Genomic DNA, 27,709 nt, shown 5'->3' with positions numbered 1-27,709 from the left:
GGAATTAAATGTATATTTATATTTATGCATAACACATGTATACATACACAGAAATATATGTACACAAACATGTCTATGTTATATGAGCTATTATTCCTGTGCTTGTCACAATAAGCCCTTAGTATGTTGAGAGGTATATTCCCAAATTTCTCCAACTTATTTCTTCTTTTTAAGGGCTACTTCTTTTGTTTTCATCACCTAATTTTAAATAACCATTTTATTCTTAGATACCATGTCCATTTACAATTGAATAAAAGCAGAGAAAACCTAGTAAGTGCTGATATCTTATCCTTAATTAAATGACCACTCTTCTGATAAATTGGAAAAACAATCATCTTCAGATCTTATTCAGGATGACAAAATCTCTCTCATTTATCAGTCCTTGTCCAGGCTAAATTCTCGCTCACTTCAGTCTTAAATTCTGCTAACTTACAAAGGTCACTAGCTATATTATTCTTCTACTCTAAAGTCAGGTTCTACATATATATATATATATATATATATATATATATATATATATATATATATATATATATATATGTGTGTGTGTGTGTGTGTGTGTGTGTATGTGTGTGTGTGTGTGTGTGTGTATAAATATATATATATTTTTTCAGTGTCATGGGCAAAAAGTAAATCAAGTTTTATTAAAACTTGATGACAGCATGAAAGTTAGAGCAGACCTGACTATGGCAATGTTTGTAGACATATTTTTTAAATTCCCTTCTCAGAAACATTTTTATAATGAGATATTTAAAATAAAATTATTTAAAACATAAGAATATGAAAATACTTTAGATTAAAAGGACATTTGCTTGTCCTCTGATATTCTTTTTATAAAAAGGAAAATGAGTAAACATTTTTGAAAATACTATTGTGAATTATTTTTTATCCAACTGCAATAACACTACTTTATATAAAATAGATCATGGTTCATCTTATTACCATGGACTGCTTATATTTTTCAGTGTAGAATATCAAAAGATTTGTGTTTTGTTGAACTTCAAAGGAGGATTTATTATCATCCTCAAATTTACATGCACTTGAATCTTCTACTATACCTTTTCCTTCTGCTGAGAACAATTATGAGCTCTGGGAAAAGAAGAAAGAGAAAGAGAGAGAGGAAGATGGGAAGGAAGGAAGAAGGAGAGAGGGAAGGAGGGAGGAAGGGGGGGAGAGGGAGGAAGGAGGGGAGAAAGGAAAGGAGGAGGAAGGAGAAAGGAAAAAAAAGAAAAACAAGCAAAACCATACTTGAACATACTGAAGATGAACAACAAATGCAGTAGATTTCTAGAGGACTGTTAATATCAAGAAGAAGAAAATGACAATGATTTTTCTGTATCGTATGGCTTTTAACCTCAGAGAAGAGTGCAGTAATGTTCTGTTGAGTGGCTAAAACTCTGTTAGAAGCCCCACAGTTACTCTGGGCAATTGTAGCCACTTGAAAGGGAGGGGAGACTCTCTTCTCCAGAGAAGAGGAGTCCCCAATTTTATGTACAAATTCTGTGCAAATTTCTGGCTGACCTCTGTGTGTGTGGCAGACTCCACGCAGCACAGCTAAGGATTAAAGAACTGATCAAAGGTTTCAATTGCCACCCAAGAACTGGAGTTTGAAGTCTGAATTTTGTTAAATTACTCGCCAGCTAAAACAAACAAACAAAGGGCAATTCTCTTCAATAGATTATAACAAAATCCAAACACAATATGTCATTTACAATGACAAGAGTGTAATACAAAATTATTTGACATATGAGGAAACAGGAAAATGTCACTGATCATCTTTTCAAAAGACAATTAGCAGAGCTCAATCTTGAGATGACTGAGGTATCTGAGCAAACAAGAATATTAAAACAATTCTTGTAACTACGATCAATGATATGAAAGTAAGTATGTTCATAATAAATGAAAAGGTAGGAATCTCAGCAGAGAAATGGAAAGAAAAACAACCATACAAAAATTCCAGAAAAGTACAATATCTAAATTTTTTAAAAAAAATCACAGAATGGAGATGACAAAATAAAGAGTCGGTGAACTTGAAGGGAGAATAATAGAAATTATCTAATCTGAAGAACAAGGAAAAAATAAAAGAAAAATAAACAGAGCCTCGGGTGCCTATGGCATAATTTTAAAAGGTCCAATTTACATTTAACTGGTGTCTCAGGAGAGAATATGGGGCAAAAGTACTTGAATAAATGACAACCAAAATGTTTTCAAATCAGTGAAATAATAAGTATACAGATATAGGAATCTGAATGATACACAAGCAGTACAAATTCAAAGACTATCATATCTAAGCACATTATAGTCAAACTATTTTAAACCAAAAATAGAAAAATCTCTGAAAGCAATAAGAAAAAAAAAATGCATTAAATATAGGGGAAAAGAGATTAGTTAACAAATGACTTCTCATCTAAAAATATGAATGCCAGAAGACATCTGAATGACATATTCAAAGTGCTGAAGAGAAAAAAATATAAACTAAGAATTTCATATAAAGCAAGGCTATTCCTCAAAAATAAAGGCAAAAGAGAGACGCTTTAGATTTTTTAAATGAGAGGATTTGTCATGAGCAAACCTGTAATATAAGAAATGCTAAAGAAAGTTTCTCAATCTAATGGAAAACAATACCAGAGGTAAACCTGGACCTCTAGGGAGCAAGGGAGAACACCAGAAATGATAAGTTTCTAGACAAATATATAATAATATTTACTCTCTTGATTTCTATGTAATACATATAACTATTTAAAGCAAAAAGTGTAACATTGTTTTGAGTTATAAAATGTATGTACATATAACACATACGACAACTATTGCATAAAAGACAGAGAGGGAAGAAATGGACCTATATGGTTATAAGGTTTCTATATTTTATGTGGAATAAAACATTATTAATCCACCTAGTTATAAAAAGTTATAGGTATATATTATAATCTCTAGAGCAACTACTAAAATATTAAGAGAACTCAAATACCATAATAACTCATTTTCAAGAGAGTGACTATCACCTCAATCAAATCTAAGGTAGTGAATAAATTTAGTTCCAATGGAATAATCATTGGCATTGCACTTTATTTTAATTGAAGTATAATTGACTTACAATTATATTATAATTATATTACAATTATATCAGTTTCAGGTGTACAATATAATGATTCATTATTTTTACACATTCCAAAATGATCACAATAAGTCTAGTTACCATCTCTCACCATACATACCTGGGGTTGCTGGCTGCAGGGTAGAGGGGGTCCTAGGACTGGTGCCACCCTGCTGGTGAGTGGGTAAGCCCTCAGCACCAATAGGCTAAAGAGAGGATTCCAAAATGGTGCCTGCCATCACCAGCGTCCTCATGGTAGAACAAGCTCCCCCAAACAGCTGCTGTCAGCATCTCCATACCCAGGCGGAGTCTCAATTGCCTCCTGCGTCTCCAGGAGGCTTCCAAGATCAGCAAGTGGGTCTGACCCAGGCTCCGTTCATATGATTTCCTCCATGCTGAGTCTCGGAGTATGTGAGATTGTCTGCATGCCCTCTGAGAGTGGAGTCTCTGTTTCCCACAGCCCTCTGGCTCTCCCATATGCAAGCCCTGCTGACCTTCAAAGCCATTCTGGGGCTTGTCTTGCCAGTGCATGACCGCTGAGCTGGGGAGATGAATGTGGGGCTCACACCCTTCATTCCTCGGGGAGGACCTCTGCAATTGTGCTTATCCTCCCACTTGTGGGTCACCTACCCAGGGCTGTAAGTCTTGACTATACTGTCCCTCCTACCCTTCTTGTTGCAGTTCCTTCTTTGTATCTTCAGTTGTAAAAAAAAAAATTTTTTTCTGCTAGCCTTCAGGTCATTCTCATATATAGCTGCTCTATAAATAGTTGTAATTTTGGTGTTCCCCATGGGAGGAGGTGAGCTCAGGATCCTCCTACTCTGCCATCTCGGCCACCAAGAATTGGCATTACAATTCTTAATGAAATTTTGTTTGCACTGTTTCTTTTCAATATATTGAGTGTGTGTTACAACTGTGTTGTATGACAGAACAGAAATTATAATATTTAGTTCAAAGGGATCTGTAAAGCACTGATTTACTCACAACAGTAATTAGATTCCTAATTTCAATTCAATTGTGAAAAGAATTTCCTATCACTAGTTCACATAAAGGCATGTAAAGGCAAATATTTATCATGGTATTGTTTATAGTGGGAGAGGGAGTAGATGTAATCTGGAAAAGCAGATAAGTCAAACATGGAAGCATTCAATGATATATTATAAAAGAGTTAGAAACAACAGACAGATGTACACACAGTAAGATGAATGCATCTTCTAAACATAACTGAGTAAATAAAAACCAAGACAAAGATCAGACTGAAATCTCTAAGACTGTATCTTTTAGGTAAATTAAAATGTGTGCTAACTCAACAACACTGCACATCGTACAGGAACACATACAAAGTAATTCATATAAACATGTTAGAATGGTTGTTTCTGGGGAAAGGAAAAGAAGGGAGTGCAGAAGAGGATAAAAAAAGATAGATGGATGGATGGATGGATAGGTAGATAGATGAAAAAATAAAGGGAGTAGCTATGCATTGAGCAATAATGATGATGTATCATGAAATGAAGAGAATGAATAACTCCACCTTTGTATCTAACTAAGGTCCATTCAAAAAAGGAAAGAAAAAAAGAAAAGGAACTGCATTTTCTGAACATCACTTTTTTTTCTCTTCTTTATTTTTCTGTTCTGGATAGCTAGGATTCACTTTCACACTAGTTTTATAACTTAAACTGATTGACAAGTTTTATGAAAGACCCATCAAACTACAGTTACAGTAATTCTTAGCAATTAAAATTGAAAGCATTAGGCGGAATATTTGCAGTGACCAGTGTAGATGTAAAGTCAGGTTTTCAACATCTATACATCCCTAAAACCAAATGAAAAGTAATTCACTGGGTTTTAAAATTTTGATTTGTACAGTGGTACAAATGACCTAATGATCTAGGCCAGAAGTTGAGGAACTATAGCTTGCATACCAACTCCAGCAGAGCAAGCTGTTTTTGTACAGCTCATGAGCTAAGAATATTATTTACATTTTAATATCATTTTATAAGTACCTACATAACATCCTTGATATTGTCTCTTGGCTAGCAAAGTCAAAAACATTTACTATCAAGCTCTTTAAGAAAAAGTTCGCCAACCCCTGATCTAGTCTGGAAAGACCAAAAAAATATTTCTGATATTCTTTCCTTTTCATGACTTGTATCTCAGGTTATAAGAAAGAGTTATAGAAACAGTTTGGGGGGACAAAGGAAGAATCTTCATTGTCTGGCAACCCCTGAGTAGAATATGGGGAAATGTGCTTCTGGTTATATAAAAATATTAATTAGATGGTAGATATCTAAGATCCTTTGCACAATAATTTATGGAATAAACATAATACCAGCACTAAAGTATAATGATTACTGCAGATTATGTTTTCCAAGATGGATATGACAGAATTTTCCATTCCACACACTTTTCTTACAGTGACCTGTTGACACCCCTCCTATTGATAGACGGGGGTCTAGTCTGTCCCCTTGAACTTGTGCATGCTGGCAACCATGAAGGAAGTGATGCTACGTAACTTCTCAGGCTTGGGATGGTAGCTCTTGGAACCCAGCCTCCATGCTGTAAAGAAGCCCAGACCACATGAAGAGCCCATGAGAAGGTGTTTTGCTGGACAGCCCCAGCTGAGGTCCCTGCAGACAGCCAACATTAACCACCAGATATCTGAGTGAGGAAGCTTTTGAGATGCCTGAACCCCGGCTACCAACTGCCTGCAACCTGCATGAAAGACCCTAAGCAAGAACCATCAGAAATAAGAAACTGATAGTAGTTGTTGAAAGCCACTAAACTGGCGGGGCGGCGGGGGGGGTGATTTTTTTTTTTTTTTTTGCAACAATAGATAATCAGAACTATTTATCTTTTATGAAAGACTCAAAGAATAGTCTTAACATTATTTGATATATCATGAAATCAGTCCTGTGCAGAGAGGTCACTGTTCCAAATGAGTTACCTGACCTATCTTATTTCATGATGCCTTGGCAGAACTGGATATAACTGGAAGTTGCTGGCAAGAATCAGGAACTATCATAAACCATGACAAATAGCATTCCTTAAATTTGGTACTAAAGTAACTATTTTATCACAATCATATAGGTACAGCCTCAGTAAGCTAGTAAAGGAGTCAGCAGTGTAATTCAAAACTCCTTTTTCATGGTCAATGATTTATGCATAAGTCTATATAATTTCTTAACAAGCACATACAACTTGGTCCACGGAATAAGCATTTTTTCATCCTAAATCTTGGAGTTTGCTCTGAAATAACCCTTTCTAAAAAATAAGGCTTAAGATGTAAACTTGTAATTTGGGATTGTAATTAAAGTAAAACAGTTCTAATGTCATTTTTTATGAACTGTGCTAAAATGTGTCAGTCAAAAGGGAGAATATATATAATAAAGTCTTTCATAACATTGCAAAAAAATTTTGTTTTGGTTTTATGTTTGGGATGATAAAGTTTCCTATGCTTGGGATGACACTGAAGTAAACTACAAGAAAAGACTTTTGAGGTTTTGTGGGGTTTTTTGGACAAGGAAAAACCCATGACATTTTCACAAAGCCTTTGGTCTTAACCTTGGAAAGCTGGCTGCTTAGGATAAAGGCAGAGAAAATGAGCAAGAAAGCTCTAAAGGTGGGCTGCTATCATTAAATGCAAATATATTCATTAAGGAATTGGCCAAACAGGAAGGTATATTCCATTTTTAATGACTTTTTTAAATACGCAAATATTCTGCAGGTGTGCGTTTATAATTTAATTAACCTTTGAAGGAAGCAATGGTTATCTGTGGAAATGGGCCTGGGTGATAAGATGCTATCTAGACCTAAGTTTTCACCTTTTATTTTACATATATGTTATATAAAAATTTTAAATCCATCAAAAGCTGCCTTATTTCTACTTTCATACCCTTGACTTTTCTGCGGAGTCACTGAAAGCTCCAATGGCACCATTTTTATGGAATTTTTATTTTGAGTTGTATTGCTAGAAATACTTCATATAATGGAAATGCTACACAAAATTTTTTAAAGATACATTTTTCTAAAAACTTTAAAACACTGATAAGGAATTAAAATACATTTTGCATGTAATATATTTTTGTGGTACACGGTGAGACGATGACAATTATCTGAGTAATTCAGAACAGACACACATACACATCTATGGCTCACCCCCTAAATACAGTGAGTAAAAGTGACTTACTGAATTTTTAAAGTTACAATATTCAAGTAACATTGACAAAATCTACCCATCAGTGTGCATGTTATAGGATTCTGATCAGAGCACTAAAAAAACCAGGTTTCACTCTTTTAATCATCATTGTTTAAGTCATCAAGGTATTTGGAAAGTAAAAATTATTAATGATTTCACTAACAGTTGCTTAGAGTCTACAAAGCCTACCAAACAATTTGATTGGCTGTTTTTAACTATCTAATTTGCTCATGTGCAAACAAAAATTTTAAAGGTTCTGAATGAAAATAAGATACAGATCTGGACAAGCAAATGCAACAAATTTAGTCAGCCCTCCATATCTGGGGATGCAGAACCTGCAGATTTGGAGGGTCAATTATATTACAACACCATTTTATATAGGGACTTGAGCATCTGTGGATCTTGTATCCAATGGGGTCCTGGAACCAATGCCCCCTGGATAAACCAAGGGACAACTGTACTTGTTGAAACTGCTTGAAAAAATAACAGGAACAAACCTTCTGTCTTGATATTTGAGCTTAAAGTTCTCTTTAGATTGAATCATATGAATATTACTTCAGTTTTTAAACTTCATTTATGTAGACAGGAGTTTGGAAGACATAGTTATTTCACAGACTTATCTTCAAAACTGTTCTTAAATGATAAAATATGTGTTCCTATATACTTGATGTGACCTTAATGAGAAAGCTTTATATAAACCGAACTTGAAAACGTTCTCACAGTTTCATAGCTGTTTCCAATATACATGTGTATGATTTTCTATTTATCCAAATGGACATTACCCCTATTTTCAGGTACAGCTGAAAGTACTGTCTAGCTCTTATTCTGCAGTTATTAACAGAAACTTACATTCATTTTCTTTATTTCTCTATGAAATGAATGCCCCTTTCTGGAAGAAATACCCTATCTCTCATCTATTAAGTTAATTTATAAGGTCTGAGTACAAAATGGCCTGTAAAAGAGAGAACATTCAAATGCCACATCACCTCTAAAGGTAATAATAATATTGCTTCTCTCAGTGGTCGACAGATGACCTTTTATTTTTTTTAATCTACAAGAATTCTTTGACTTTCATTCTACTAATGATGTACAATTGACAAGTGAAAAAGTTAAATGAAGATTTTATGACATATGCAAGACACATATTAGTAAAAGAATTCTTAGAGACCAAAATGGCAGATAAACCAAAAACCAATTTGAAGAAGAAATAAAATTAATAGCTCTTCATCACTTATCTACATAACTCATCAAGAAATATTTCAACAAATGTATTGTTTTATAACATAATTTAGAATCATACTTAAATTCTCTTTGGCAGCTGCAACGTTTCCTTAAAGGCTCCAAAGCGTTTAAAACATGCTATTCCTCTCACCTCTCTCTTTAGGAACCCAATTACTGTGGCATTTTTCCTTAAAGTAATGTGTTTCTCAATTTGCCTTCAAGGTCACATCCGTATCTCCTCACCAAGACTCACCATCAGCTGCATAAGAAGCTCAGTGGGTACAAGTATGATTATAGAAAGCAAAAAGAAATATTAACAGTATGATAAAAAATCTGGAGTTCCAGTGCCAGTTCTGTCAATAATTACACATGTTCGACACATTTTCTTCACCTGTAAAATGAGGTATTTGGTTAGATTTACTCTGTGGTTCCTCTGATCTCAAATACTATGATTTAGACAAATTAGAGATTGTTCAGAAGTTGCCCTTCAGGAAGATTAATCTTCCTAATGTATAAACAGATTGAAACTGAAATGGACATAATCAGGAGAAAATGGAAGAGAAGCTATTATAAATATTCAGGTCAAGATAAACTAGAGAGAGGAGAAAAGAAAATTTTATGGATGTTAGAGAGGCAGAATAATTGCAACATATACCATACCAACTGGTTGAGTGTGAGTCAAGGGAGACAAAAGAAAAGGAAACAAACACAGCTCTGAGAGGTTAAGTGTGGGTGACTGAGAAGAGAGTAGGTTAAGAGAAAAGATGAGTAGTTAAAGATTTTCTTTTAATAAGTCAGCATATCTTAGTTGAAGACATATAGGTTGAAATGTCTAGCAAGTAGATGACAGCTCAGAAGAGAATCAGGGAAAGAAAAATAGAGTTTGGATCATCTTCATGGATATGACAGGTAAAGTCCTGACACTGGATATGATAGCCAATGGGGAGAAAGAGGGTTGAATGCCAGAAAAAGGTTTGACATTGCAAGGGACTCAGGGAGTTATTTAGATTCAGCAGTTAAATAATCACTGGTGACTAGTAAGGGAAAACAAAACAAAACAAACTGAACTACTTATATATTCTTATTGCCCTGTGTTCTAACTTTTAGGAAATTGTTACATTTTCATTATGGCCAAGTATAATGTCATTTATTGCAGATGGTTCAGAGGTGTTTGAAATACACACATACATATCATCTCCTACTCCTATGTCTTTGTTAATTTCCCCTCGCATTTTCTTAGTATATGCTTTCTGTTTTGGATCCTATTATTAAATGCATATAGGTTGTTGATAGCCTTATCTACACTGTTGATTGCGTACAACAATATCACAAAGGATGGCCCTTTGCTTTAACACTTTTTGCCTCAGATTTAAACTTGCCTATTAGTAACTTTACTAATCCAGCAATTTTATTTTTTTATTTTTATTTTTTGTGGATTAAACAGAAGTTTAATATAAAGAATTATCAGGCTACGATAAAAGAATAAGGAGTTTGGGATTGACATGTACACACTGCTATATTTAAAATAGATAACCAACCAGGACATACTGTATAGCCCAGGGAACGCTGTCCAGCAATTTTAAATAATTTGCTTGCTGTGGGTTTTTTTATACTTAACACTTTAACTTTTCTTAGCCACTTCATTTTAGATCTCAACATTAGGTTTCTCAACATTGGAGATACTGACATTTTGGATGCCATACCAGTTTGATTTGGGGGCTTTTCGTGTGTTGTAGGTTATTTAGAAGCACCTCTGGCCTCTACCCAGTAGAGCATGCCAGGAGCACTGCCATCTTCAGTTATGACAATCAGAAATGTCTTCAGACATTGGCAAATGTCCTCTTGGGGGGCGCTCAAAATCAACCGCTAACTCTTTGTCCTTTGAAAACAACTGTTTCGGATATATCACTTATTTTGTTTTGGAAATACCATCTATTGGGATTTGCCACTTTTAAAGAAATTAAGTCTTTTTTTTTCTTTAATGAGTAAACTTATCCCATAATGTGTTTGATTCTATTCTGATCTCTAATTTTATATTTTTTGTTGCTTACGTTTCCTTTGTTTTCTATCTTTTTATAAACGGAAAATACATTTTGTGTGTGCTTGTGAGTGTTGGTGTGATATTTCCTTTCTTCTGAGAAGCTAAAAGGTTTATAATCTGTTCTCCATTTTCCAGTGGTTGTGATAATAACTTTGCACCATCTATTGACATCTTTCTTTTTTAAAAATCACCTTGACTCTATCTATTGATTCCCTGCGCTGAACCATGAAAAAATTAACATGCTCATACTTCCTTCCATCTTTGACCGACATGCAATTTTGCTAGTTTATTTTAAAGCTTATTTTGTTGCTCATTTTATTAGAATTAGGGAGAGTCAAGATTGTGTGGTATCCTTATCTCAGAAATCCACATCAGCACCTTGTACCTTTACTTCCCCCTTGTAGTTTAAAAAAATATATATATAATATATATACTAGTATATATACTAGTACATATGTACCTATCATCTATCTATTTACATAGAGATAGATAGATAGGGAGAGAGTATAAAGTATGTATATACAGATAAACATACTTTATATAGGTATGTAAATATGTGTGTATATAAATATATACATATATAAATATGTGTGTGTATATATATATACATACACATACATATTTCTTTGGGTCAACAGAGCATTCCATCAAAGAGTTCATTCTTATTTATATTTCAACCCCAAATGACAAAAAAAAAAAGCTTTGCAAACAATTGTCACTTCAGTTAATCCCTGAATATCAAAGCATATATTACACTAGCAAGACATGCTGCATTTAGTGAATAAGACAATAAGACAGAGACAGGTCACAGCTAAGATACTGTAGACAAATTTTAATAGAAAAATGTATTAGAGGATGATGGGGGGTGCAGACTGAAACTGGAGGATATTATTTCCTGTGAAGAACCAACCATATTTCCCAATCCAAATTCTTTCAATATATTGAAAAAGACGAACAGTGGAGAAAGGCAGGGGTGATAGCACATCAACACATGTACGGCTCTGTGAGTTATTACAATATCAAAATACTTCTCTTGAGATCAGCACAGATTTGTTGCCGTGTCTTCCCACACATCCTGACTCCTCTTGAAGGCTTCAGCCCCTCCGCTGGGACCCCCATGGTCTCACCACAATGGAACAATTAAAGAATTGAAGCCTGTCAGTTCAGGGGACTCAAGGACCCTGGTCTATTGCTATAGGTTTCTGTTCTGCTTTGTGGTGTCCATGCTAATTATAAAGTTTAAAATTATCCCTGGAAGAAGACATGGCTCAAGAGTCCCATTTCCTATTAGATAATCGCTCTCTCCCTCTCTCACTGGAAGTGGGCATGCTTCCGATCCACTTCCCATTAGACAAGGAACACACACATACATACAAACACACACACGCACATATCGAAATACGAAGACTCTTTCATGAGGTAAGTTATTATCCACCCCACTTAGCATTAGCATACAGCCAAATATTTGACACTTTTACTTGAAAAAATGTAATCTCAAGGAGAGAATCTGTGAAGTCTCTAGACACATCATCCTTGGATCTGGCATTGTCTTATATCAGGCATTAAAACTTGTCCAAAGGTACAGATGGTTCAAAACAAACATGTGATAAGAAACTCATAGAATAAGCTAACACAAAGAATTCATGGAACTAGATCAGAGGATATGAATATCCTGTCAGTGAAAAAAAGAAAAAGAAAAAAGGAATTACAGGGGAAATTTCCAAATGCTTACACTATTGCTTTCTTATTTAAAGAGCAAATGCCCTCAAGACACTGTTGACAGATTAAGAACTTGGGTTCTGGAGCTATTTAGGGAAGTTGATGATTTGCAAAGCCCTAGCAAAGAGATAAGCATTGAACTTAGGAGGAAAAAATGTATGTCTTAATACAAATGAAGTTAATGTAAATAATAGGATGTAATCAAATCATCACTTTTGTTTATCCTGAAAACAGTGTAATTCAAGAAAGCCCCATTGTGATTCATCTTGTCTCCAATGTACCCTTTACATTTTCTGATATTTTATATCAAAAACGACACAGGGAACTCTACTCAATACTCTCTAATGGTCTATATGGGAAAAAAAATCTAAAAAAGAGTGGATATATGTATATGTATAACTGATTCACTTTGCTGTACACCTGAAACACAACATTGTAAATCAACTATACTCCACTAAAAATTTAAAAAACAAACAAACAAAAAACACATATCCTAGGAATTCCCTGGGTCCAGTGGTTAGGAGGCCGCACTTCCAATGCAGGGGGTGAGGGTTCAATCCCTGGTCAGGGAACTAAGATTCCGCAAGCCTGGGGGCGCAGCCAAAACAAACAAAAGAACACGATACATATCCTATGCGGATTTTTTTTTTTTTTTAGGTAAGAAGTGGATTTATTTAGAGAGAAACACACTCCACAGAGTGTGGGCCATCTCAGAAGGCCAGAGGCCCCAAAATATGGGGTGGTTAGTTTTTATGGGCTGGGTAATTTCATAGGCTAAGGAGTGGGAGGGTTATTCCAACTATTTTGGAGAAGGGGCAGAGATTTCCAGGAATTGGGCCACCACCCCCTTTTGGCCTTTTATGGTTGGCCTCAGAACTGCCATGGCATCTGTGGGTGTGTCACTTAGCAGGCTAATGTATTAGAATGAGCATATTGCAGACTCAACTTCCTATCTGATCTTTTAGTCCAAGTTTTGGAATTTTTAAATCCATAAACGCTATGTCTTTAGTCATTTGCAGATTTCACTTTATTAAAGACCATCACTCCACATATAAGTGAAAACATACAGAACAAATATAGCAAAACAGAAACAGACTCACAGATACAGAGAATAGACTAGTGGTTTCCAGAGGGGAGGGGGTGGGGGGATGAGCAAAATAGGTGAAGGGGATTCAGAGGTACAAACTCAGAAGATTATTTATTTCAGTTATAAAATAAATAAGTCACAGGGATGTAATGTACGGCACAGGAAGTATAGCCAATAATATGATAATAACTTTGTACGGAGCATAACTTAAAAAATGTCTAATCAACTATGTTGTACACCTGAAACTAATTTTGTAAGTCAACTGTACTTCAATCAAAAAATAATAACAATAAAAAGACAATTCATTACTAACGTAAGTGGAAGCATCCTTGTGATCCATTTATTCTGATTTCGAAACCTCTTAATTTCTGTTGCTCTTTATTTATTTATTTATTTTTAATTTTTTTTTAAATTTTTTTTATTTATGGCTGTGTTGGGTCTTCGTTTCTGTGCGAGGGCTTCCTCCAGTTGCGGCAAGTGGGGGCCACTCTTCATCGCGGTGCGCGGGCCTCCCACTATCGCGGCCTCTCCCGTTGTGGAGCACAGGCTCTAGACGCGCAGGCTCAGTAGTTGTGGCTCACGGGCCCAGTTGCTCCGCGGCATGTGGGATCTTCCCAGACCAGGGCTCGAACCTGTGTGCCCTGCGTTGGCAGGCGGATTCTCAACCACTGCGCCACCAGGGAAGCCCTGTTGCTCTTTAATATTCCCTACTACATCCTTCAGTAGACACCTTTCAAGTTATGTGAATTATTTTAAATATTTTTGCATCATTAAGGACAGAAGAAAAAAATAACATTATTCCAAACTTAAAAATAGATGACCAAAAGAAAATATAAAGAACATACAAGCTCAGCTCCTAATTAGGAATGAAATCCAACTTGATGTTACTTAGTATTCAAAACTAGAGTCATTTAGAAAGGATGGCAAGTTTGTTTATTAGTTTCAGGTACTAAAAATATCATGGAGCATTTAACATCATTTGAGCTATTTATTCAGCTACTTGACAGAAATCAATCAGCAGGTTTAATTCTAAACCCTCAGACCAAAACTGCCAAAGAATGAATTTTTGTAAATATTTAGAAACAGACAAGTCCATTCTTAGTGAACTTCTTGACTGCTCTAAAGTAAGGGCAGGTTTTCATAAAGAGAAAAATTTGCAAAAGAACGCATACAAAAATTAAGGTGGGAAGGCGCTGACACTACGGGAAAGAAAAATAAGACAACTATGACTTTTTACATAAAATATGCCTTTTGCGTTATTTAGATATTGCAATATCCCTTTAGCAGGAAACATGGGTCTGTGAAGCAGCAAGAAAGCACACAAGAAATTTAATGGAGACACACGTTCCTCTTTGGAGTCAAATAAATCAATTGGCATCCACTGAATAAACACAACTTGGGTTTTCTTAGATTACGCTCTTCCTGGCTATCAACAAAAGTTGCAACACCTTTAAATTTTAAGATTAAGTTGTCAGTTCTTATGGCAGATTTTCCTACCCCTAAGTTTCCAGGAGAGGAGGGAAAGGTAGGGCAACATTAATTTCTCTACCACATGGAACTGCTCTCTTAACAATTCAGACTTTCACTGTCCGGGGGGAAAAAATGGATACCTAGTATGAACGTATGGAATCCTGACCCAGCTTAGGGTGATAGAGCCTATATATCATCATACTTGATTCATGTGATTCAAAATCTAGTATCGCCTAAGCTGAGCCAATTAGGAAGATAGTTTTTAAGGGACGTTAGTCTTTGTGGAGATTTCTAAGTTCCCATAAGAGCACTTAGATAATTGCTAAAGCATAAATACGGCAGGAGCAACTATAGAAAAAAGTGAATGCCATAGAAAGACATTATTTTTTTTAAATTACCTCACCTGTCAATTTACTATGCGAGACATATGGTAAAATTGAAACTAAAGGTCACAGGCTGCTTTAGATGCATGGACTAAAAAATTAGAGAATGTCGTCAACAACTTAGTTCGTATTCATTACAATCATTTCATTCAGGAAATCTCTAAAAGGCAAGTGGAACTTTTGAGCCCATGAAAGATGAATTTTTGTCACCTTGGCTCCAGAGTAGCTCGAGGTCAGAGAAATAAAGCCACCATAAGTTAGTAACAGTTTGTCCACCCCTATCCTTGAAAGTGGACATGACTGTCTAGAATTTTGTTTTACTGCATTATATACCAGGCTATGTGTGTGTGTGTGTGTGTGTGTTTGCCCTTGAAAATCACTGTGTCACTTCCCCAGAATAAACTCCCTAAGGTCAGGGGTGACTTTTTTCTTCATCTTAGAAGAGGGGGCAACGTGTGTTAAAGAAGAGGGGGCAACGTGTGTTAAAGGATTCATTTTCCAGCCTTCTTCACATCCCTCCTGATTCCTCTTGAAATGACAATCCTTTCAGCATCTAACTTGACTAATTACTTCTTCTATATCCTTGACATCTAATCTCTCCAATCCTCTGTTTTTCAATCTGTAAACTGGGGATGAAAATATAACTTTACCTAAATGTTAAAATCAAAAGAGATAAATGAAAATGTACATTTTACCACAGAGGTATGTCATTTTTAAAAGGATAAAACAGAAGGTGTAAAAATCAAGAAAAAATGAGAGAAATGTATTGAGTATAACAGGAACTGAAAATCTTACTCATCCTTATCCTATATTTCTTGGTATTTAGTGTGTAAGTTTTGAAATTTTGACTTCACCCAGCAATTTTGAATGAAAAAAAAAATAACCTTTGATAATACATGAGACACCTTAGTGAAAGATAATGCTATATTCAAGAAACTGCAGAGAAATAAAGGTAAATGTTAAAGTAAATGACTGCTATAATTTTACAGGTCCTCTAACCCAAACTAGTCTCCAGATCTCACCTTCATTATCTCTCTCATTTCCTTTTGGTCTAATTAATCAAAATCCTTCCTAGATGTTCATTTCTGGCCAGTATGTCTTCCTGAATATGAATAAGAAATAGAATACCATTTGATGTTTGAAATTATGGGGGTAATCTCGATGACGGAAATAGATGACTGGCAAAAGGGAAGGGAATGCCTGATTAAATATATTCATGAAGATGTCAAAGGCTTATAAAGCCAATATCTGGGAAAGAGAAAGCTGTAGGACTACCAGATCATCTCTGGTGAAGTGTTTTTCGAAATCATCACCACCATGGACAGCAAAGGTTCATCACAGAAAGGTATGTGCAGCAACTCACGGAGGTGCTAGCTTTATCAACACTCCTGTAGCGGTATTAATTTGAAATTGTAGCTAATATTCTCTTAGTCAGAGGTTTCAGGATTACAGAGTTTAGAAGAGCTATCTAATCACTGCTCTAGAAATCAATTGTATAAGGGACTAGGACAGTGGTTCCCAAATGGGGGAATGTCTTCCAGAGACATTTGGTTAATGTCTGGAGATGTGTTTGGTTGTCTTAATTTGGGGCAGGGGTGCTACTGGTCTCTAGTGGGTAGAGGTCAGAGATGTTGCTAAACATACTACAATACACAGGACAGCCCCCAGAACAAGGAATTATCCAACTCAAAATGTCAGTCAGGCCAAAGGTGAGAAACCCTGGACTGGAATAAGACCAAAAGTGTCTCTGAGTCCAAGTCATCACAACTCCAGAAGGTAGAAATAAACATTTTCTAGTTCCCAGGCCTCTTATGTGGTTTGGCCAAGATGAGTCAGCCTGACAAAACTTTTAACTCTGAAGCCATAATATAGACAATGATAGCAGAGTTGTCTCCTACAATACTTTGTCGACTGGGTTTAAGCCAAATGACATTATAAAAGAAAAAACAGGCTAGTAATAACTAATCGCCTTTACTTTCTTGGTTGACATTTGCAAGAAAAGGAAATTGCAAGACAAGGAAATTAGTAACAAAATTTATTTCATGCAACAACAGAAACATTTATCTCTTTTATCTCATCTTAGACTATGAAAATCCTTCAGATGATAAAGGTACAGATAAATGTAGTCAGAGTTAAAGAATATCTATCCAGTTATGAATTTCCTAGAACCAATACTATTCCAATGCCTCTATCTGCAAAGCACTTTTTATTTATACTTGTAGATAAAACATCTAATCAGCTATGTTACATGACTGTAATGTACCTAAAATAAACTCTTTGGAAACATGTTTTTGAAAAATTAAAAGTCTGTTACATGAATCATCTCACAACGTTAATATTTTTTATTTTGCAGCTAAAAGGTTGTTTAGCTACATTCTATACTAAATATTCCTTTAGATATTTTCAGGTATTTGGGGTTAGGTGTTTTTTCACCATAAATCTTTAGCACTTGCCTAGTTTTATCTTGGACACTTCCAGTTACATTTACTGAAGATTCCATAGCAAATGAGTTTTCTGATAAACACATTTTTATATTTTATATTCTTTATATTCTTTTGGAGTAGTTCGAAGTTAAAAGTGATTTTAGTATATTGTTTCTTTCCTTTTGGAAGTGTAAATTATTGATATGTTAGTGGTTCTTATTTGTCCATCTTCTGAGATAGTAAATTGGTGACTAAATCATCTCTGGTAATTGTCAAATATTTTAAAAGTGAGTGTTTTATAGATAGAGCAGAACAAATTGAAAAATCAACTTTCTAGGTTCACTATCATCATGCAATCAAAGTATTTTTCTCTACTAGTAATGGCGATGACCTCTGCTAGCTCTGAGTCATCACAGCTACCGATGTGGTCCCTGTTACACACACACAGACCGAGAGCCCACATGCGTGTGAGATGTGACATGAGGAAGTGAAAAGATGACAGTATTGGCACCCAGCCGCCTCCATCTGCTAATAATGGGACTTGGGGAAAATCACTTACCCTCTCTAAGTCTTCTTGTTTCATTAATATAATTTGAAGATAATGAAAGTCAAGGCTCTCTCACGGGGTTATTGTGAAACACAAATTTTTAAAAATTTTTAAAGCTTTGGGCAAAGTATCAAGGAAATGCATGGGGTTATTAAGGTGAGTTAGCAGATCCAGGCTACAGTATCCTTTTTATCTTAGAATTCTCTTTGTACTCAATATTAGCAATCAGTCGGTCATGTGTTTATTATTATCAGGCACGACAGTAAACCAGAGAGATCAACTGTGCTATTCTTGCCATTTCAGTGTCTAGAATGCAAGCATTCGTCAACATAGAGTTAAAAAAATTACAAACTCCTAGAGAGCCTGGCTGCTGAGAATCTGCAGAAAAGTTCCAAGACATTAAACTATCTTAAGAGAATGACCTAAACGCTCCGGCTCAGAATTAATTTCAGCTCCAAATGTTTGCAAAGCACAGAAGCACTTCTGGGAGCAATACAAAAATGCAGGGAGTAACCTACTTCTCAAACTACCTATCTGTGCAAATATGATTATACATCTAAATTTACACAGTGGAAGGTGTTGATTCTTTCCCACCTCAGCTATTTCAGTACCAAATCATGCAGAGGGCAGTGGGGAGAGATAAGGCTTCCCTCGACAGGATGGCTTTTGATAACCTCAGTTGAATAGATCATCTCAGAGTGGCTCATTTTTTTACTTAAGCAGGGTCACTCCTGCTCCTGCTGTTGCTGGTGTCAAATCTCCTCTTGTGCAAGAGCGTGGCCTCCCTTCCCATCTGTCCCAGCGGGGCTGTCAACTGCCAGGTGTCCCTTCGAGACCTGTTTGACCGCGCAGTCATCCTGTCTCACTACATCCATAACCTCTCCTCGGAAATGTTCAACGAATTTGTAAGTACTGCACTTCATGCTTATTTCCAGAAGGAACCTTCACGTAAGTGACTGGGCTAAACCACACTTGAAACAAGAAGGCTGCACCAGCCAACTTTCAAATAATACACTTTCTAGGTCAAAGAAGGCATCAGCTCATAAGATGTAGAAGAAAGGGTCAGTTTCATGAAATCTCAAAGATTCTTAAAGAGTGTCATAATTTTTTTTCAATTTCCTTTACTTTGTTTTATTTTTTTAATTTCCAAAATAAATTTTAAAGCACCTATATTAGTCAGCTTGGAGTGCCATAACAGAATACCATAGACTAGGTGAATTAAACAACAGAAGTTTATTTCCTCACAGTTCCGGGGGCTGGAAGTCCCAGATCAGGGTGCCAGCATGGTCAGGTTCTTGTAAGGGCTCTCTCTTCCCCATCTGGCTCCTCCATGTGTCCTCACATGGTAAGCGGGGGAGAAAGAGACAGAGATACAGAGAAAACAAGAAAACTCTCTTATAAAGACACTAATCCTATTGGACCAGGGTTCTAGCCTATGAGCTCATTTAACCTTAATTACTTTCATAAAGGTCCTTCTCCAAACACAGTACTTTGAGGGCTGGGGCTTCAACACAGGAATCTGGGGGAGACACAAACCTTCAGTCCATAACAGCACCTGACCTAAAGCACTTTTAGGTGGGGCTGAGGAAAAGGAAGTATGTGGACTTTCTTGTCCTTAAGTGTCTCTCTGGGCATTCTTCACCTAGCACACAGTAGATACCCGATAAATGAGAACTGCACTGCAGTGAACTGGGTGGACTGAACATGGTAAATGAAGCTGAATCCATGTCAGGAAAACAAATAATGATAGTTTTTTAAATGCTACAAATTATTGTTCTAAGATTTGCTGTGAATAGGTTTAGAACCAACTAGAAGGGCTGGTTTAGAACTAGAAACAGTTATTCTCTTTCTGATGAAGGTACTTTGAAAGTTATATGTTAACTCTTTTAGGACAATCAAGGAGCACATAGTAGAGCAAACAGCTGATAAAAAATGGTATTCAATGTTTGTATTAAATTCATGTAGTTCTTTTTACTCACCAGTTTCTCTTTCATTCTCCATTTTTAACTGGCCACCTTTTTTCCAAATCTTACAAATCATCCCTTTAAATGTTCACAACTTTTACTAAAGATTAGTTTTTCTCTATCAATGTGTTAGCTAGTTTTGTCTATTCTTATTCTCAGTCCATTGCTTAGTATTTCCTAGAATTTTATGCCATGTTTTACTGACTTACCATTTTGTCACCATCAACAAAATTGTAGTCTGCATCTATGATGAACACTAAGCTATAGGTATGTGGATTCAGAGATTAGTCAAAGAAAAGTTATCATTTTATAATTCCTATTAAGGAAGTATATTGGTTCCGACCCACAGTGAACAAGAGATTAAATGGTTAAATACAGGTACATATGCACTATATTTGGTTCAAATACTTTTTAAAAAGATGATACTTAATAAAACATTTAATATTTCATATTTGGGGTATTTTTAGTGTTTGCTATCCAGATAATAACTTGTGGGAAGGGTGAAATTAAACAAGGGAATAGCAAAGGGAAGAGCTTGGAATTTAGAAGTTAGATGAAAAAAAAAATTTTATAGAGATAATGGAAAGAAAAAGTAGGAAAAAGCATGACTTTCAACTTTTATGTGGCTTTCATTAAAAAAATTATACATCTATCAAATGCGTTACTATTCTGGTAATGGGTTCATATATTCAATGCCCAAACAACACTAACTCAGTAAATCTGCTTGATCGCTTCCAGGATAAACGGTACGCCCAGGGCAGAGGGTTCATTACCAAGGCCATCAACAGCTGCCACACCTCCTCCCTCTCCACCCCTGAAGACAAAGAACAAGCCCAACAGGTCCATGTGAGTCTTTTATCCAGGTTTTTCACCTAAACAAATGAGATAGTCCACAGGTGTTACCAGGGTGTAGATTATTAGAAGTAATGGTAACCGCACATGCAGAGAAAGGTGGAGGAAGAGCAAGCTATCGAAGAGAAATTACATTCTGCACTTGATGAAGTATGAGTAAAATCAAGTGCTGACTAAAGATTTACAGCAGCAAAATAAATGATCTATAAATTGTCTATGCAGACAACATTACTTCAACCAATGCATGAGACCCAGGATTGCATATATTTTACTGCATGAAAGCACGAACTGAATGGGACTTCCATGTGTAAAATATTAAATTTGCAAAATTCATGGGTATGTAAGAAACGCAAACCCAGTTGATGTATTTCCCGTTACTAGTGACTCTCACATGGGCAGCATTTACCATGACGGACCACTGTACCATTCGAGCCATTGTTTCTGACTTTCAAGGCTCTCCTGATTCTGCTTCTACTTCTCTGACACCTACTTCATTCTTCACTGACTCCTCTGTCACCTCTTATTCTTAATTACAGGTCTCTCCCCAAATCAGGTCCTATAAAATGGTTTGCTTCTCATGACCGCAACTATTGCCTCTGTTCTGATGACAACAAAGTCTGTATATCAAGGCCTGATCACTTATCCCAGCTCCATTTTTTTATCATCATAATCTCTCCCTTCTGATTCCCTGCCCGAACCACAGTCCTCACATGATTTTAAATACTTTCACATATATCCCCCCTTAAATACAATCTGTTCTCTCTCTACAACTTGGTTAACGATACCAGCGTTCTTTCAGTCTACTAAGCTCATTAATAACGATGATGATAAAATGAAGGAAGAAGGTGAAGAAGGAGGAGGAGGAATTTTTTATCAATTTAAAATTTATTGAGAGCTACTGCACTGCCATACATTTTACAAAGCACTTTATGTGCATTATTATATTCAGTCGTCACAAAAAACCCTATAACACAGGTACTGTTATTATACTTCCTGAGATAAGGAAACCAAGGCTCAGAGAAGTTATGGAATTTGCACCTGTCACACAGCTAGGAAGCAGTGAGTCTGAGTTTCATCCAACTCAGAGCTCTCACTTTTAATCACTGAGCTACAATGGCCCAGTGCGTATGTGCCACTCACCATACAGCTTGTATTTCTTTACAACTCCTTCTCTCACATTCTACTCATGCTTCCATTGCAATGTCTATTTGATTCTTCTCCACTCTTCATTTCCTTTACCAGTAGATTAGTTCATGGACATCAAGAAAGTAAGCATTTTAAATCAGAGATGCTCAGCCCCTTGGAGTTTCATGCCTGATCCTGGTAGTAGTAAACTAGGGGGCAACACCCTCCACTGTGAATCCCATTGATGCTGTTACTAAAGACAGTACTGTGCCATCTTCTGCACCTACACATGTCAACAAAATAGACTGCTCTGATAGCAGCATGGGGGTTGGTGTTGGGATAGATTAAGGAAAGCATGTTTTTAAATGCCATGTCTTCTTCATTGCCTCTTTGTTCCAATATCATAAAATAAAATTACCAATCAAAAAATGAATATATTAATACATGATTTGATTCATTAATACAAATGAATCTTTGGGTGAAAATGATGTGGGCATGAGTGGAATCTGTCTTTCCTGGGTAGATACTCCAGGTACATACTGAGTTCCAACAAAATACTTAGGTTTCTTTCCCTGGACAAGCAAAGTATTCAAATATAAAGAACTCACTGAGTAGATGGTCGAATTTCTGAGGGAAAAACAAAATTCTTCACGTTATAAATTAGAACTCATTAGAAGAATTAGTTATTTACATAAGGCAGACCCAGAGATAAACCCATGCACCTATGGTCAACTAATCTATGACAAAGGATGCAAGGATATACAATGGAGAAAAGACAGTCTCTTCCATAAATGGTGCTGGGAAAACTGGACAGCTACAGGTAAAAGAATGAAATTAGAGCACTCCGTAACACCATACACAAAAAATAAACTCAAAATGGATTAGAGACCTAAATGTAAGACCGGACACTATAAAACTCCTAGAGGAAAACATAGCAGGAACACTCTTTGACATAAATCACAGCAAGATCTTTTTTGATCCACCTCCTAGAGTAATGGAAATAAAAACAAAAATAAACAAATGGGACCTAATGAAACTTAAAAGCTTTTGCAAAGCAAAGGAAACTACAAAAAAGATGAAAAGGTAACCCTCAGAATGGGAGAAAATATTTGCAAACGAATCAACAAAGGATTAATCTCCAAAACATATAAACAGTTCATGCAGCTCAATATTAAAAAAAAACAAACAACCCAATCAAAAAATGGGCAGAAGACCTAAACAGACATTTCTCCAAAGAAGACATACAGATGGCCAAGAGGCACATGAAAAGCTGCTCAACATCATTAATTATTAGAGAAATGCAAATCAAAACTACAATGAGGTATCACCTCACACGGGTCAGAATGGCCGTCATCAGAAAATCTACAAACAACAAATGCTGGAGAGGGTGTGGAGAAAAGGGAACCCTCTTGCACTGTTGGTGGGAATGTAAATTGATACAGCCACTATGGAGAACAGTACGGAGGTTCCTTAAAAAACTAAAAATAGAATTACCATATGACCCAGCAATCCCACTACTGGGCATATACCCAGAGAAAACCATAATTCAAAAAGACACATGCACCCCAATGTTTATGGCAGCACTATTTACAATAGCCAGGTCATGGAAGCAACCTAAATGCCCATCAACAAGACGAATGGATAAAGAAGATGTGGTACATGTTTACAATGGAATATTACTCAGCCATAAAAAGGAACAAAATTGGGTCATTTGTAGAGATGTGGATGGATCTAGAGACTGTCCTACAGAGTGAAGTAAGTCAGAAAGAGAAAAACAAATATCGTATATTAAGGTATATATGTGGAACCTAGAAAAAATGGTACAGATGAACTGGTTTGCAGGGTAGAAACAGAGACACAGATGTAGAGAACAAACATATGGACACCAAGGGGGGAAAGTGGCTTGGGGGATGGTGGTGGTGGGATGAAATGAGGGATTGGGATTGACATATACACAGTAATATGTATAAAATAGATAACTAATAAGAACCTGCTGTATAAAAAAATAAATTAAATAAAATTCAAAGATTCAAAAATAAAAATAAAAGCATTGAAAAAAAAATAAGCCAGATTTTTAAAAATTTTAGCAAAATGTAAACAAATAGCTTACATTTTATACTTTTAAAACTTTTACCACCTTCAAAAAATTTTGTGCACACACAGGAATAACGAAGAGTTTTTTAGGTCAGCCTCTCTGCACAAAAATCACATGTGACTAAACCCACTGTATTACGCTTATTTTAATGAAATTGCTTCCTGTGGTCGCTTAGCACGAAGTCCTTCTGAGCATGATCCTCGGAGTGCTGCGCTCCTGGAATGACCCTCTGTACCACCTGGTCACGGAGGTGCGGGGTATGCAAGAAGCCCCAGACGCTATCCTATCAAGAGCCATAGAGATTGAGGAACAGAACAAACGACTTCTGGAAGGCATGGAGAAGATAGTTGGCCAGGTGAGCAGCCTCTCGAAGGCTTCTTTGGTTTTCTCATGAATGAAAGAAGTGACCTCTGTGATGAGGAATGAGTTTTGAAATATCTCACTTTGCAAGAACAAGATGCAGGCCTTCTATATTCTAGACTGCTATTAAATAAAGCAAGAGCCTCGTCATTCATCATAGTGATAGATTCTATTGTAAGTGAAGCAGAATTCTACTGCGGTTTTTGACAGGTGCAGCCTTCCCTGCATTGCACACAATTCCACCAAAAGCTTGCCTTTTCCTGGGCACAGGTGGCTGAAATATTTTCAAGGGTAAGAGAACTAGAGAATAGAATTTGCAAAATAAATGTTTTCTTCAAAGTATCCCAGGACATCTGCTACTGAAATTCTGCTTGTATTCTTTCTCTGTCCTCCTCAAACCAAAGGATGAGAGTGGGAAGGAAGAAAAGAGAAAGTCAAACCAGATTGGATGGTGTTTCTCCCCACTCCTCCCTGCTCTGCCAGAGATATCTGTCAGGAAAGGAAGGAGATTGAAAAGAGGAGGCCACAGCATGAATGCTGTCCCACAAGCACTAGATTTCAGTGGGTCACAAAAGATGGAGATGCTCCTTTTCTGGAATGTTTTTTTATTTTGTAATTTACACAAAGTTTTCGCATCCTAAATTTTCTTTGGAGGGGGGCTCCAAAATAAAAACCCTAATCATTGCATTTAATCTCCCCAAATAATTTATCATATTTAGATTGATATATGCAATATAAATCTCCATTTAGATGGGATAATTTCAATATGAGGGAGGGAACATCTAAGCAGCTTCCTGAAGTTCTCAGAAATAATATATCATCTAAATAAAAATATATGATTATAGACATAATAATAAGAGCAATTTTATATTTCTCTTATTGTGTACAAAGTACATGTTAATCCTGTGACATTTTTGTCATTTTCAGGGGAGAAGAATATATCCATCACAAATACAAAGCACATTTTAACCCTGGGACATATGAAATAAACACCTAGATTTTCAGGTTATTTTCCTCATTCCTGTGGGCCTATTTTCTGAGGTCACTAATTTGTTCTATAATAACTTCATTTTGTTCTTTTTTTACTGCTTACTTATTTATTCTTATTCATATCATTGCCCTTTGCACAGTAAATTTTGTCTTAGGGCTCAAGCACCCAAATAAAAATAAAAAGCAAGGCCACACACACAAACTTTACATTCCAATAAGGAATCCCAGGTTTAAAAAATAGTCTTACTCTGCAGCAGAAAGTTAGTTTAGCAGGGTCTACAGTTATCCCACGTTTATACCTAGAAGGTCTCCAAACTAGATGACATCCCTAGTTGCCAAGCTGGTTACTTGGTCTCTTGGCTCTCCGGGGATTCCCAGCCCACAGAGGGTAATCAAGCAGGAAGATGCACGGTGCTCAGTTGCTCGGTGCCCTTCTGTTATCACAGCTCCCCACCCTACCACCCACCTCTCACCACTGAGGGGTTGCTGTCAGCCCCCCCTTTTTTTTTTTTTTTTTTTTTTAGAAATTCACGTTCTTTTATTTATTTATTTATTTATGACTGTGTTGGGTCTTCGTTTCTGTGCGAGGGCTTTCTCTAGTTGTGGCAAGTGGGGACCACTCTTCATCGCGGTGCGCAGGCCTCTCATCATCGCGGCCTCTCTTGTTGCGGAGCACAGGCTCCAGACGCGCAGGCTCAGTAATTGTGGCTCACGGGCCCAGCTGCTCCGCGGCATGTGGGATCTTCCCAGACCAGGGCTCGAACCCCTGTCCCCTGCATTGGCAGGCAGATTCTCAACCACTGCGCCACCAGGGAAGCCCAGCACCCCCTTTTTATAGGCAGTTTTCCCAGTACCTCCCACTTAAGAGACATCAAGAGAAAGCAGATATTTCTCATAGACATCAGGGGGTTACCTGTCCTGCGTGGAATGTGAACGTCTCCTGACTATTTCAGAGGATTTTGTCAGTCAGAGCCATCACTAGATTATCTGCCCCTTAAACCATCTAGTACAATCCTCATCGTTTCTAAGGTCTTTAAACACATGCTCTAGGGAGAACAGAATCAGTTCAAAGCAGGGAAAAGATAAATGTAATGATGGTGACCTTCAGAAGAAATAAAGTTAAAAAGTACATTTCAGAGAACAGATTCAGGACATGAAACAGTTCAAGTGACACAACTGTGTCCCTTGATCACATTCATATGAATATTCAAACAGCAGCTTTGTTTCTCCATCGTTTTACTCCTGTACAAATATCCTTAATCTGTGATCACACACATGTAAGAAAACTTACACTTGAGTTCTGCTTCTAGCTTGTATATTACTAACAGATTTCTGATACGCTGGCTCCAAAACCTACGTCTAGAGAGTTTTATATTCATGTGTCCTCCCCAAAACTTAATTTGATAATTAGAAGGAACGAAGATAAGCAAATACTAATAAAACTCATAATAAGTCATTATCTTTGGGTGCTTAGGTTCATCCTGGAGTCAAGGAGAATGAGGTCTACTCCGTGTGGTCGGGACTTCCGTCCCTGCAGATGGCCGATGAAGATACGCGCCTTTTTGCGTTTTATAACCTGCTCCACTGCCTACGCAGGGATTCACATAAGATTGACAGTTATCTCAAGCTCCTGAAGTGCCGAATCATCTATGACAGCAACTGCTAAGCCCACATCCATTCCATTCATTTCTGAGATGGTTCTTAATGATCCATCCCATAGCAGGCTTCTTTTAGTTTTATAGCTTTTTAATGCATGCTTGGGTGTAACGGGCCTCATCTTAAAAAATAAAAACAGACTCCACAGAGATGTCAAAATCTAAGAAGGCAATTTGTCAAAGTTTCTATCTTCATTTATAGAAAATCAAAAGAAATCCATCCCTACCATGAAAGAATTCCTATTAAAATCTGTCACAAACAGCAGAAGCTGGCATTACAAAGAGACATTAACAGCTTACTCTAGCATCACAGCAAATTATTCGGGTCAGGTTATTAGAATCAAAGAATTCGATAATTATTAATCGTGCTGGTCATGCTACCGAGAAGACTGAATTCTCGGGATTCTTTATGAAAACCAGCCACGTACTGTCAGCCAATTTTCACAGTGCTACAACAGACAATTAAGTGCTATGAAACTGTAATGTAC

General features: G+C 36.5%; 1 protein-coding gene across 2 annotated transcripts; it reads left to right on the top strand.

Moving 5' to 3' along the window:
- Positions 1–16,471: 16,471 nt before the first annotated feature.
- PRL (prolactin) lies at positions 16,472–27,386 on the top strand. Of its 2 annotated transcripts, none has more exons than XM_036869147.1 (5): positions 16,472–16,555; positions 18,904–19,085; positions 20,883–20,990; positions 24,392–24,571; positions 27,041–27,386. In XM_036869147.1, the coding sequence occupies exons 1-5, from the start codon at positions 16,528–16,530 to the stop codon at positions 27,230–27,232; spliced, it is 690 nt and encodes a 229-aa protein (XP_036725042.1). In that variant the 5' UTR covers positions 16,472–16,527; the 3' UTR covers positions 27,233–27,386. The 2 variants fall into 2 exon arrangements, with proteins under 2 accessions (XP_036725042.1, XP_036725040.1); XM_036869145.1 differs by having other exon boundaries at positions 16,483–16,555; positions 18,901–19,085; positions 27,041–27,232.
- The last annotated feature ends 323 nt before the right edge of the window (positions 27,387–27,709 follow it).

This window comes from Balaenoptera musculus, chromosome 11 (genome assembly GCF_009873245.2).
Source record: "Balaenoptera musculus isolate JJ_BM4_2016_0621 chromosome 11, mBalMus1.pri.v3, whole genome shotgun sequence".
NCBI lineage: Eukaryota > Metazoa > Chordata > Mammalia > Artiodactyla > Balaenopteridae > Balaenoptera > Balaenoptera musculus.
This window is presented reverse-complemented; position numbering and strand designations above follow the sequence as displayed.